This window comes from Nelumbo nucifera, chromosome 5 (assembly GCF_055504915.1).
Source record: "Nelumbo nucifera cultivar China Antique chromosome 5, China Antique-T2T, whole genome shotgun sequence".
NCBI classification, from domain to species: Eukaryota; Viridiplantae; Streptophyta; class Magnoliopsida; order Proteales; family Nelumbonaceae; genus Nelumbo; species Nelumbo nucifera.
Genome location: NC_142653.1, coordinates 55843691 through 55857890, shown reverse-complemented (window position 1 = coordinate 55857890; position 14200 = coordinate 55843691). Strand labels below are relative to the sequence as shown.

The 14200-nt window shown below is 48.9% G+C and overlaps 1 protein-coding gene across 2 annotated transcripts in view; it reads left to right on the top strand.

Annotated features, from left to right (window-relative positions):
* The first annotated feature begins 13966 nt into the window (after positions 1-13966).
* Positions 13967-14200, top strand: part of LOC104596791 (protein ROOT HAIR DEFECTIVE 3-like) — a 62065-nt gene continuing 61831 nt past the window's right edge. Inside the window, exon 1 of one of the 2 annotated variants that reach the window (XM_010258082.3) lies at positions 13967-14118. In XM_010258082.3, the coding sequence (XP_010256384.2) occupies positions 13986-14118 (133 nt within the window). In that variant the 5' untranslated portion in view covers positions 13967-13985. The remainder of the gene's footprint in view (positions 14119-14200) is intronic. The other variant, XM_010258081.3, reaches the window with a different exon arrangement.

The following is a 14200-nucleotide window of genomic DNA, read 5'->3' as shown; positions in this document are numbered from 1 at the left end:
TAGGGTAGGGCGGCAAGACTAAGAAGAAAAAGAACTGAAGGCAAGATTAGTCTAACTGAGTTGTCTTCTCTTTGTATTGAGTGTCTTTTTCAGGTCCGCACTGCTCTCTTATTTATAGCCTTAAAGAGACAACTTTCTAATCTCATTAGGGGTTTCTTGATCCAAATCTTTATTTGGATCTAGACTCTTTAAGTGGATAAGGATAACCCCTTATCTTATCTGTAGATAAAGATCAGCCTTCCTAATCAAATTAGGAGTTCCTTGATCCAAATCTTTATTTGGATCTGGACTCTTTATGTGGATAAGGTTTACCCTCTTATCCTTATCTGCTGATTCAAACCCAGATCCACCCCTATTTAATTAATCGAATTAACCCAGTTCAAAATGGGCTTTAGGTCCTTTAAGCTTCGAGCTCACTTCCTATTTAATGCTGGCTAGCTTGGCTCTCTTTGTATGGCGTGGGACCCTATCATTGATCTACACATTAGGCACATGGGTTCAGCTTACCCTCTATTACAAGGCCTGGCCGAATTCACTGCTGAATATAGTGAACCCCTGAGTCCATCACTATGGGCTTTTAATGGGCCCAACATTTACACTAAATGGTCCCTGGGTCCAACCATCTTATGAAGGCCCAAGGACTGTGGGCAGATGCAAGATTAGCTCATCAGGTATAACCCTCAATGGTCTTATACTTAACCTCTTAGCCCATAATGATCAAACACTGCCCGACAAGAGAGGACCTCTCCCTTGGTTGCAAGGTGCAGTGCTGCACTCTCTACCCGGTCTTCTGTAGCTTGGGCTACCTCGGACTTGCGGGGTGCCAATCTCTCTTCCTGGTCTTCTTCAACTAGGTTGACAATTGGGATTCCTTCCCTGGCTGGAACAGCAGGAGTGGCTAGGGCCTCGGGCTCAGATATTACCTCTTGGGGAACATCATTAGCAGCTTTCCTCTTCTTCCCCTTCTTCAATTTTGAAAACAACTTAGTGATCGGTACATCCATCATGGTGCCTGCAGAAAGTAAGTGGTCAGTCAGCCGAAGTAACAAAGCAAAAAGACTAAGTGTATGCGTACCGAAGCAAAGACCTACCTGGGCTCAACTACATGTTGACTAGTTTCTTCTCAGCTAGAAAATCCTTCAGACTTCACTTGAGCTTTGCCCAGGACCAGATTTCCTTCTTCATTTCTTTGTCCAGCCTGACGCCGGGGTCACTGATGGATGTCCTCCAGTATTTTGTGAACAGCCATCCCCCAACTACAATAACAACGACTTAGTGTCTCTTCCAGGCCGGGACCTTGTTCAAGTAATCGAACAGGACTTTATACCCAAGTCAGGGGGTCAGGTAATAACTACACTTTTCAGACGAAGGGATACTGGCGAGATTCTTCTTGATTGAACAAATCAAGCTAAATATGTCTAATGTTAAAGGTCTTCTGTAGTCGTGGAAAAGGGAGATGAGGCCTATAATGGTAAGAACATAATTTGGGTGGAGCTGGTCTATGGTAATGTTGAAATTTTTGATGATCTCGATGATAAAAGGATAGAGTGGGAAGCACAGTCTGGCAGCCAATTTCTCTTCGAACACCATGATCTCGTCATGATCATGGTCCCAAGGGTACCCCTCTAATGGAATGCTCCAACCATGGTCCTCAGGGAACCTATAGTATGTAGCTAAAACTTGGAGCCTCCCTGCCATCATCATAGAAGGACTGAAGTGATCTGGCCCCGGCTTCTGAGAGTAACGCAAGGTCAAGGCTTCCTTCTCAAAAACCTCGCACTCCTAAGTTGAGGTATCCACCTCAGATGGGCTAGATCCAGAACTGTGCGACGAAGTACTCACCTCAGTAGAACCAGACACGATCGAGGTACCCACCTCAGCCTCGGTTGACTCACTACTAATGTCAAGTAAACTACCAGTAGTAGGACTAGACATTCTGAACTGAAGAAAAAGCAGGCAAGGAACAAGGACATCTACCTAAAGACTGAAGAAAGGAGATGGTATTGAATGGTCAGGAACATGAACGTGTAATATAAGGCGAAGTGAAAGTAACTTCAAGGCCCCTATTTATAGCCACTATAGTCGATATTGAATGGTCAGGTTCAATGCAATCCAATGGCTCTCATGGAAACCAGCTGCTTGCTACCCAAGGTTGAAATTGGTTGAGCGCACGTTTTGAAGTCTGCGTAGTTAAGTAACCCGCATGACTTCTGCGCGCCCCCGACACATAATTTGGCTTCCTGGTCGAGCGGGGCGGGTCATCGAGGCCAAACCATTGGACTGATCATCAACCTAGAGGGTGATCAAGCCAAATCCACTTGAGCTCGTCATGAACTCCCCACACCAGGTTAGAACCCCCGGTACGAGGAGTAGGGGGCAATTGATGAGGAGTGATTTGGCCCGATCTAATAGACGAAGAACACATGGGCACGACCTGCTAGGTAGATTGTGACTTAGCACCTTTTGCCACCTCGGCAGGTCAGGTAACCTCAGGTGTATTGGTCACCTCGGATAGCACCAAAGACTGGGTACCTCGGATGACCAAGCCTACTGAAGTGGCACGTTGTAGATCTCTAGAAGCTTGCCAGTTGTATCCGAGCCTTTTGGGATCACACTACACAACTGTAGGCCTTATCCTCATCCCACCCGAATCGGATAGACACAATGGGCCTTATCAGCTGGCACATTATCCACCTTCCGGAGCGGAACGAACTCCTATGGCTCAGGCCAAAGATCTCAGGAGTGTTTTGTGAGACCCACGACGGCCCCACTATATAAGGGCATCAGCCCCTAAGACCCAGGTATGCACGATATAGTGCATTCTAATTCTCAACTTCACTTACTTTCAACTCACTATTTACTTAGTATTGATTTAAACATTGCAGCGGCCTCACCGGGCCCGGGTTCTCTGATCCATCAATCTTGAAGTTCGACCAGTGTACTTCATAACTGACGTCCGAAGTACCTTCCATCCATCAGTTATCATTTAAAATTACCATTACACTCACACATTTATTAATAATAAAAAAATAAAGAAAAAAAAACTCTACGTTAGATAGAAATCCGTTGACTTCAATAAACAATGATGTTATTTATTTATTTTGGCTAATGAATCATTTGTCACTTATGTATTTGATGGAGGGTGATTTGGCCCGACCTCATAGCACGGGGACACATGGACATCACCTAGTGTAAGTGACGACTCAGCGTGACAGCGTGGCAGCGTGACCATAATTCGGCGTAACGAACTCGCCGGAGTCTGACCTGGCAACTCGGTGGACGAAACAACTCGCCGGGAAGTAACATCCAGCTCGCCCCGACCTCCCACCAAGCGGGGGGGGGGGGGGGAGCTCCTCCCAATGAGCTCTAAGCCCTTCCTTCCCAAGAAGGGAGCACCCCAATCTGCAGTTCAATATCCTAAAGTGGAAGCACTTCGGGTCAGCCCCATTGGCTCTCCAAATTTGTTCCTAGGGGTTCACCTCGGGTAGAAGTAGCTTGGCGCACCACCAGTACCTCGGTATAGGGTAGCTCGACGGAATATAGCTCGGTCCAAGGTAGTCCGATGACTCAGAAAATATCTGTCTGACAGCCGTACCCCCCGAATCTGGAGGCTATGCCCGCGTCTCTCTTCAGGAGCGTTGTGCCTACCGCCTCTAACAGATGTCTCACATCTGACGGGTCCATACCCTGCCGCGGCGGCCTGTGCCCGCCACCTCAGCCCTGGTAGTAATGACTGTGGCAGGAAGACAGTGGCGGTTATGCCTGATTTGACAGAGGTCGTTAAACCAGATTTGACAGAGTTACAGTATAAAAGAGCCCCAATCCCCAAGGGCCAAAGGTAATCTTGATTTCCTGCGCTATCAGCACTCTTAGCACTCTCAATTTTCTATACTGCTCTCTCAGAGTACTAACTTAAGCATCAGAGTGTTCCCACCGGGCAAGCTCCCCGGGAATCCTTTATCTTCCTCTTCTTCTCAGGTACCGCCCGTCGCCAGCTAGGAGCCATGTTTCTGCTAGCTAGGAGTGTCCGAATTGTGCTACATCATTTGGCGCTGTCTGTGGGAACGCTTCAAAAATCCTTCCTCCAATCTTACCAACTTTCAAAATAAACAACCACAGTATTCATGGCTTCTTCCAGCAACGTCGGAAGTAGCACGGAGATGAACATCGCCGGGGAACAACTCCAGATTCCCGTGGTGTGCATTGGGCAGTTCACTATCCCCCTTTCCACGGATGGAATCCCCAGCCTGAACGTGCTGCAAACAGTGGCACCCGTGATTGTCCCTCTTCCTTTCTCAGTCAGGACAACTTTCATTGAACCTTCTATCGTCCCTCCGATGACCAACCAGAACTAGCTCGACGACCTGGTGCAGTGCATGCGGGCCATGCAAGCCCAGATGCAACAATTCCAACAACTTCAGCTCTACCAGCAGCAAGTGCTGCACCAAGTCTCCCAGTACCACTACCAGTAGCAGTTCCCTCAGCTGCCTCAGGCTCAACAACCTCTCCCTCCTCGGCACCCGACCTCGCAGCAAGCCAGGCCTCGCCATTAGAATGAGCGTCCTTCTCGCTGGGGAGAGACTTCTCAGACTCAGAACCCTCTTAAGAGTCAAATCTCCTCCCACGGTAGGAAGGAGAGACCAGCTACCCCGGCCTCGATGCGAGCAGTCAGATCGGGAGGGTCCTAACCTACCAGGCCTGCATCACCCCGGCTTTCGGAGTTCGGACCCCCACTTGTGGAGAACTGGTTCGAGGTCCTGGCCACAGATTCTAGGCAAGACCCCTCCGTCTGTAGCCATCACCAGCAGTCCGAGCCGCTTCTTGCGAAGACTATCCCTGACAACACAGAGGCGAGCAGCACTAATGCGGAGCCCGCCAGAAAGCAGAGGAGGCACCGCCGAGCTCGCCGAACTGCCACTCACAACTTGCCCGAGCTCAAGGGCAAGGAAGAGGTAAACTCGGGTGAAGTAAAAGCCACTCCGCTCCTCTCAGTTCCATCCCCCCAGTCTCCCAAACTCTTTGCTGTCCCCATGCGCAAGGACTTCAAGCTACCTCCCTTGGACAAGTATGATGGGTCGTTCAACCCAAATGACCATGTTGATGACTTTCAGTCCCAGATGCACCTGGCGAGGGCCAATGAATCTTGCATGTGTGTGGCTTTCTCCACCACCTTCAAAGGAGTGGTCCGCACATGGTACTATAACCTTGCACCCGGATCAATAAAAAGCTAGGCGCAGCTCGTGCAAGCCTTTACTTCTCACTTCGTCACCAGCAAGCGGTGCCCACGAACTGAGGAGAGCCTCCTTGGTATAGTCCAGAGGGAAGGGGAGCCTATCCAGAGTTATATCAAGCGGTTCAACGACGCGTGCCTGCAGATACCGCGCTTAGACCCCGCAGTGCGACTTGCAGCCGTCAAGAGGGACGTGACACACAAGGAGTTCAAGTGGCACATGGTTGTTAACCAGCTCACGACTGTAGCCGAGTTCCTTAAGCTTGCGGACAAGTTTATAGGGACGAAGGAGGAGATCAACCAAAAAGGTGAAGGCGTGCCCGAGAAGAGAAAGAGGAAAGGTGAACCCTCGAACCAAGGGGTCAGCCGAAAGAAGAAAGACTTAGCTCGGGGGGCAAAGACAGGTCAACCATTCTGAGCTCCTACAGCAGATCGGAATGACTACACTCCCCTGAACGCAAAGCGAGCCGAGATCCTGATGGCAATCAAGGACGCCCCATATGTGAAGTGGCCACCCCGTCTGAGAGGAAACCCCAACGAAAGAAATAAAAGTTTGTATTGTAGCTTTCATAAAGACCACGGTCATAGTACCGAGAATTGTAAAAACCTCCGCAACGAGATAGAGGAGCTCATCCGTCGCGGATATTTGAGAAATTTTGTACAGAATAATAATACTAATAAAGCAGGTCGGTGGGGGGAGCAGAGTAGAGATGCTCTCGAACCCAACAGCAGGCCAGCAGAGCAGTCACTGAGGCAGCCCCCGGAAGAGAGACCGGTTCGGGGAATTATCCATGTGATAGTCAGAGGTTCGATTGTGGTGGGCTGCACCTCGGCTGTAGCTTGAACATCAGCCCGAGAGGCCACCAGGGAAGAGCAGAATCCCCCAAAGTGGCCAAGGACAGAAGACCCAATCCTCTTCACAGAGGACGATGCGCACGGGGTCCACTACCCCCATGATGATGCGCTCGTCGTAAAGGTGAAGATCAATGACTTTAAAGTCAAGTGTGTCCTTGTCGACTCGGGCAGCTCAGCAGATATCCTCTTCAAAGCAGCCTTCGATCAACTTCAGCTCCAAGAAAGCGACTTGAAGCCCGCGAATACTCCCTTGATAGGCTTCAGCGGAGAGGAAGTAAGGCCCTTGGGAAGAGTTACAGTGCCTGTGGAAGTCGGCACCTGGCCTAGCATAGTAAGACTCAACCACGATTTCTTAGTGGTCACAACTCCCTCCCCATACAATGCCATAATAGGTCGGCCGATGAAGTTCCCTACGGACTTCGGGGTCGGGGTAGCACGAGGTGATCAACTTGAGTCCCGCTAGTACGAGGCGCTACTAGCCAGGCTTGCTCTAGCGAATGAAGTGAAAGCCAAACACATTGTCATCTGCAGTGATTCTCAGCTTGTGGTCAATCAGGTTACAGGTGAGTACGAAGCTCGCGAGCCAACCATGATCGCCTACTTAGCCAAGTCAGAGAAGCTCTACTTAACTTCCAGTCTCACTTTATCAAGCAAATCCCGAGATCAGAGAATGCGGAGGTCGATGCCCTGTCCCGGTTAGCCAGCACCAGTGACAACACCATGAGAATCGTGTATATAGAGAACTAGCCTCGGCCTAGCATTCTCGGGGGGGCAGAGGAGGTCGCTCCCATCGTTCAAGCAGAGCCGAGCTGGATCGATCCGCTCGCGAGCTTCTTGCTACACGGAACCCTCCCTGCAGACCGTAACGCCGCCAGAAGGGTAGAGTGTCAGGCAGCCAAGTACGTCATGATAGACGAGAGGCTGTACCGAAGATCTTACATGGTCCCCTATCTGCGCTGCTTGCGACCCTCCGAGGCCGAGCTCGTGCTCCACGACACTCATGAGGGCCTGTGTGGTGGACACTTGGGGGGCAGAACTCTCGCCCAGAAAGCACTACGACAGGGGTATTACTAGCCAACGATGAAGGCAGATGCAATCGAGCTCGTCAGGAGATGTGACAAGTGCCAGAAGCATGGCAACATCCAACACCAGCCTGTCGCCGATCTGAAATATCTTACCAGCCTGTGGCTCTTTGCACAGTGGGGGATTGACATACTCGGACCATTCCCACCAGCAATAGGGCAGAGAAGGTTCTTAGTGGTGGCAGTTGATTATTTCACTAAGTGGGTAGAAGCTGAACCTCTCGCGACGATTACAGCTCGGAATGTGCAAAACTTCTTCTGGAAGAACATAGTATGTCATTTCAGACTACCCCGGGTACTGATCTTCGACAATGGTAAGCAGTTCGAAGACATCAAATTCCAAAATTGGTGCAAAGACATGGGAATACAACAAAACTTTACCTCGGTAGCACATCCTCAAGCAAATGGCCAAGCGGAAGTCACGAACAGAGCCATTCTCCGCGGACTGAAAGCACGCCTGGACCGAGCTAAGGGACTATGGGCAGACGAGCTGCCCAGTGTTCTACGGGCCTACCGGACCACAATGAAGACTATGACAGGAGAGACTCCCTTCAACCTCACTTACGGCACCGAGGCAGTTATCGCGGCAGAGATCGAAGTCCCTACGCTGCGACTAGAAGCGCATGACGATAAGACAAACGAAGACGAGCTACTTACCAACCTCGACCTGCTTGATGAGGTACGGGACCTCGCATATATTAGGACTGTGGCCTACCAGCAGAGGGTAGCTCGGTACTATAACGCCAGGGTCAAAAAGCGGAACCTCCGCGTAGGAGACCTAGTTCGTCGTAAGTTTATGGTGCCTAAGCCCGGTGTTGGTAAGCTCGGGCCAAATTGGGAAGGACCCTATCGAGTAAAAAGGGTGCTCGGGGAAGGAACGTACGAGCTCGAAACCCTAGAAGGGAAACAAGTACATCGGGCATGGAATATTGTCAACCTAAGGCAATATTACCTATAAGTTACCGAACTGAGTGGACCACGGGTCTCTCCTAGAGCCTAAGGGCTAATATGTCGAGCTAACGATGACCTCGGCACTATAAGACCCAGTCGCCTCTTCGGCATGGGCGGACCCTAGGAGAGTGGTCTATAATTCGCTCCCTCTAGCAAAAGGGCTGAAACGCCGAACTAACTAAAGACCTCGACGCTATTCATGACTTAATCGCCTCACCAGCATAGGCTCAGTATGCCAAGGACGCAGGCAGCTCGGGTGCGAACCTTGTGACGCATAGCCCACCTCGGCATACAGTAGGTTGAACCCGCTAAGGACAACTATCAACCCAAGTAACCGAGTAGATAGGTCAGGCTCATGCCTTACTGTGTTGATCACCTCGGTGTGCGTTATGAAGTCACCCCTACTAAGTACAGGGAGACAGTTCGGGGTGACAACAGTTAAGGAGTGCTCACTTCAGGAATTTAACCCGATAGCTTGACAGCTCGGGGTAAGGCAACCATTTTGGCAAAAGAAAATTGCACAAACACTTAGCAAAATATATACTTTCATTTCCAAATTCTTTATCATACAAGTTCTTTACAAAAATGATCAGAAAGAAGGGAAATTAAAACTGAGCTCGCAGACTTAGGGTACAGGGGCTGTATAAAGACTACTTCGGGGGCTCGCTGCCTTTGCTCGGGACCTCGTCAGGAGCATCAGCCAGGTCAGTGGCACCTGCCTCTTCATCGCCACCCTCCTCTTCAGAATCTGGGTCCTCTGTTGCCTGGCGGGCGATGTCGTTCGTGATCCGCGAGGTGGTGATGGCGCTGGTGTCGAGGTCGGGGTATGTGTACCTTATCAACCACCTACTGAGTTTGAAGCCCTTGCGATAGGCATCGGTCAGCATGACGTCAAACTCGTCTGACTTGACGTAGTCTATAGCGGCCTGGACCTTCGTCTCCTCAATGGCCTGGTCGAAGATCTGGGTCTTCTCCTTAATATCGACCTTGAGGTACTCTACCTCGTGCTCTAAGAACCCCTTCTCCTCTTTGAGACCCTTTGCCTCAAGCTGTAAAGCCTCCTGGCCTACCTTGAGGCTCTTCACTTCAAGTTTTAAGGCCTCCTGGCCTGCCTTGAGGCCGTTCACTTCGGCCATCAATCTGTCTCTCTCGTGAGCCAGCCCTTCCTTCCCCGCTAACAGTGCCTCGATGAAGTTCTTCTGGGCTGTGGCATCACTTTCCAACTGGTGGATTTGGCAGCGAGCTACCCTCAGATCGGCGTGGGTTGCGTGAGACGACTCCTTGGCAGCCAGAGCCCGCTTCAAGTGCCTGTCAGACTGAAGGGTCAGAGCGTGCATGGCAGTGTTCACCTAGCAAAAGAAGATCAGTTAGTACCGAAGAAAAAAAAAGAAATTTTTGAAGTGGAAGAACTTACCACCATAGCGTGGGTGGCAGCCCGGGCTCCGAGCTGACCAGGAGTGAGATCGGCCCAATCGGTGACCTCTTTGGGGTAGACAGCTTGCTTGCTTTTTTGGAGGCTGCATTGGGGGATCAGGATGTTATGTTCTTCCTCCTGACTCCCCGAACTGGAATATGCTGTCTCGGCTGCATGAGCAGGGTCCTCAGAAAATTCAGCAGCAGCCTCGGTAGGTTCAGAAGCCTCAACAGTGGGCTCGACAGGTTCACCGGTAGGCTCTACTGTCACCTCAGGCCCCCGAGATGATAGGTTTTCCTGCTCCAAGTCAACGACAGGAGGAGCATCAGGGAGCTCGGGCTCTGAAGTGAGGACCTGCGGGGGCTCGGGCTCGGGCTCGGGCTCGGGGGTGGGGGCCCGCGGAGGCTCGGTGCGCGCCTTCTTGGCAATTCGCTTCTTCCTCTTCATCTAACGGAAGAGCCTCTGCCCTTTGAGCTTCTCCGCTTCCATGGGACCTGCAACAGAGCTCGGCGTTAGAAGGCCGAAAGTACTTAACTATTTTAGCAAAGTACTAAGGTAAAAGTGAACCTACCCGGGCTCAAACCGGCTTGTATGAGCTTGTTCTCGGCGATATAGTCCTTGTAATCAAATCGGAGCCCAGCCCATGACTGGAGTGTCTCCCTTGTCTTCTTGTCAAGAATGATGCCGGGGTCCTGAGCAGCCGCTCTCCAGTTAGTGGGGAAGGGCCACCCCGTGCTGCTTCAGACTACGAAGTAGTCCTGCTTCCAGGCCGGGACTTTGCTAGGAAGCTTATGCAACAGTTTGAAGCCCGGGCGAGGGGACAGGTAGTAGGTCTGCCTGTGCTCGGGGAGAATGCTTGAGGCGCTCTTCTTTATTGACGAAATGAAACAAAATATGTCAAAGTCTAAGGGAAAGGCGTAGTCGAAGCAATGGGAGATAGTCCCGACCACATTGCGAATGGAGTTCGAGTGGAGTTGGTCTAAGGTGATGTTGAAGTGTTTCAAGACCTCAATGATAAGAGGGTGGAGAGGTAGGTGGAGCCCGATAATGAGCTATTCCCTAAAGATCACGATCTCATCTGGACCGTGCTCCCAATGGAAGTTACCCGCGGGCAGGCTATACGTGTACTCTTTGGGAAGGTTGTATTATTGGATGAGATACCGAATTCTCTCTAGAGTCATGATGGATGGACCAAACTTGTCTGGCATCCGACCTCGGTGAGAGGTGGACGCCTGGGTACCCGAGGCTTCCCATGCCTCGTAAGAAGGCCGGACATCGGCAGGGTCACCCTGAGCCGAGGTACCCACCTCGGGCTCACCTAAGAGACTACCCCCGCTAGACATGAAAAAGAAACGAGTTGGAAAAGAAAGGGAAGGCTCGGGGAACTCACCAAAAAAAGATGCTACCGGACTGAGAAAATGGGACGAACTGGAAGACCCGAGCTAGAGACCCCAGACGCGAGCTCAAGATGAAACGCAGAAAACATATGGCGTGGAAAATGGCCTAGGACCCCACTATTTATAGCCGCTACGCTCGGGCACCAATGGTCAAGATCAAGATGATCTGACGACTCTCAAGAAAACCAGCTACGAGACCCTCGAGGCGAAATCAGTTTAGCGTGTTTTTTGGCGTCCGCGAAGTCCAAATCGCGTGATGTCTGCGTGTAAGTTGTACGCATCCCGGGTTTCTTTTGATTGAGCCGCCCAGTAGACCGGTCTGACCAGCGAGTCACCTGGCAAGGTGGCATGAGCACCGAGCCAAATCTAGCCAGTGCACCGTGAACTCCCCGCACTGGGTCAAAACCCTCAGCACGGGGAGTGGGGGGCAATTGATGGAGGGTGATTTGGCCCGACCTCGTAGCACGGGGACACGTGGACATCACCTAGCGTAAGTGACGACTCAGCGTGACAACGTGGCAACGTGACCATAACTCGGCGTAAAAAACTCGCCGAAGTCTGACATGGCAACTCGGCGGACGAAACAACTCGCTGGGAAGTAACATCCAGCTCGCCCCGACCTCCCACCAAGCGGGGGGGGGGGGGGGGGGGCGAGCTCCTCCCAATGAGGGCTATGCCCTTCCTTCCCAAGAAAGGAGCACCCCGATCTGCAGTTCAATATCCCAAAGTGGAAGCACTTCGGGTCAGCCCCATTGGCTCTCCTAATTTGTCCCTCGGGGTTCACCTTGGGCCGAAGTAGCTCGGCGCACCACCAGTACCTCGGTACAGGGTAGCTCGGCAGAATATAGCTCGGCCCAAGGTAGTTCGGTGACTTAGAAAATATATGTCTGACAGCTGTACCCCCCGAATCTGGAGGCTGTGCCCACGTCTCTCGTCAGGAGCATCGTGCCTACTGCCTCTGAAAGATGTCTCACATCTGATGGGTCCGTACCCTGCCGCGGCGGCCTGTGCCCGCCACCTCAGCCCTGGCAATAACGGCTGTGGCAGGAAGACAGTGGCGGTTATGCCTTACTTGACAGAGGTTGTTAAGCCAGATTTGACAGAGTTACAGTATAAAAGTGCCCCAATCCCCAATGGGCAAAGGTAATATTGATTTCCTACGCTATCAACACTCTTAGCACTCTCAATTTTCTCTACCGCTCTCTCAGAATACTAACTTAAGCATCGGAGTATTCCTATTGGGCAAACTCCCCGGAAATCCTTCATCTTCCTCTTCTTCTCAGATACTGCCCGTCATCAGGTAGGAGCCAAGTTTCTGCCAGCTAGGAGTGCCCGAATTACCTAACATCAGTATTTAATACGCAAAAGGACCTCTTGAGTATGCTCATAAAAGGAATAAAAAATCTTGAGTGCTAAACTGTAAGAAGGTTTGCTCTGAATTTTGTTGGCTTGTCAAATTGTACTAATTATAGTATTAAAAAAATAACTATGATGTGATGTTATTTAAATATTGAATTCAAGCGATGACTTTGTCCAATTATGATGTTATTTAAATGTTGAATTTAACGACAGATTCCTGTTTCGTTTGAATTAATTACAAGAAAAAAAAGTGATGACTTTGTACAATTTGACAAGTTGGAAATTTAAAATTAGACATGCTTCAAATACGTTGGAAATTTAAAATTACGATGTAACGAGGTGATGGATGAGGACAATGAATAAACAACTCCAACAAGAAAGGTTTCAATTGAATTCATTTTAACAAATGTTTTTCTTTATTTAATTTTCTTTGCAACAAAACAAGAAATATATAATTAGCACACCAATTGCATTTTAAAAAGTAGATGCTTTCATGGTTAAATGTATTGATGCCACTTAATAGGCCGAACATGTGCAGATGTTGTGAGTGAATGAAAACGAGTTCACATCTCCGCCCGACAATACATCCTGCTGTATATTTATAATATCTCCCGATGATAGTACGAGAACGGAAGATGCTCCTAATACACTGCTCTGTGGCATTGTGGAGCGGAAATGTGAATTCAATGAAAATCTTTTTTTTTCTTTTATATTTTTTCTCTCATACTTTTACATGGAGACTATCTTAAAGTTATTTAATATTAGAAAGGAAGGGTTTCTAAAAAAGCCTTAAAATAGCTTTGTCATAGATCTGCCGATAAGATACACCCAATGCAAGCGTTTCCTATTAAAAATTTGAAGCTTTGATGCGTTTTATTTAGGCTCAATTTAGAAAGAGTATAACTGCAAATATATGAAAAATAATATAAAATACGAGGTTTTGCACTATATATATTTGTATTTGTATTCCTTCCAAACTAAGCATTATGATGCTCAATTTGAAAGGAATACAAATGCAAATATGCACAGTACAAATACATATAAAATACAAGGTTTTGCACTCTATATATTTATATTTATACTCCTTCCAAACTAAGCATTAAGATCAATTTAAAAAGAATACAAATACAAATATACAGTTTTGAAAGAATACAAATACAAATGTATACTTGAAACTCAAAACTGACCTGTTTTGAGAGATGAATTTGAGATGGAGTACTGAATGAAACGGTTGGAGAGTTTAGGTCGGATATCAAAATATCAAACGCATTTGATATATTTTTGGAGTCCAAACTAACATCAAGCTTAGATTCCGTATAGTCCTGACTTTGAGATGTGGTAATTTCTATAGAATATTTTCGTCCCCCCTGTATGAACTATGAACTATGTAAACTCCAATACAGCACTCCCAACGGTGCTCAATCGACCACTGCAGCCGCAAATTAGGAATATCTGTCCTATTATTTATGGCTTTACAAAAAATGTTCCCTAGCAATTTGTGACGAGTTCAGATTGACACCCCACGGAGAATACCCCCACATGCACATCTCATGTGCATTGAGAAGATGTGGGGCGTGTGGGGGGCGCGCTGATACGAATTTAGTTGGGACAGTATCGGAAGAAATTGTTGGCTGCAAACCTGAACTCCCAGCTGATGGTTTACTGATGTTCATCATTCTATAATAGCTTTGTTATAAATGAAGCTCATGTGTCGGGCGGTTCCTGCGCTTTCTCTTTACTCTCAGTCGAGAGTTCCTCGGAAAATTTTGGCGGTCCACCGTCTTTACAGCCCACTTTTTTCAGTTGTCTGGATAGCAACCGATTCTATGGGTTTGTCTCCTCTTATTCTTTATTTGTTTCTTCTTTCCGTCATATATTTTTCTTTTCCTGTCATAAAATTTATTCTGATTTG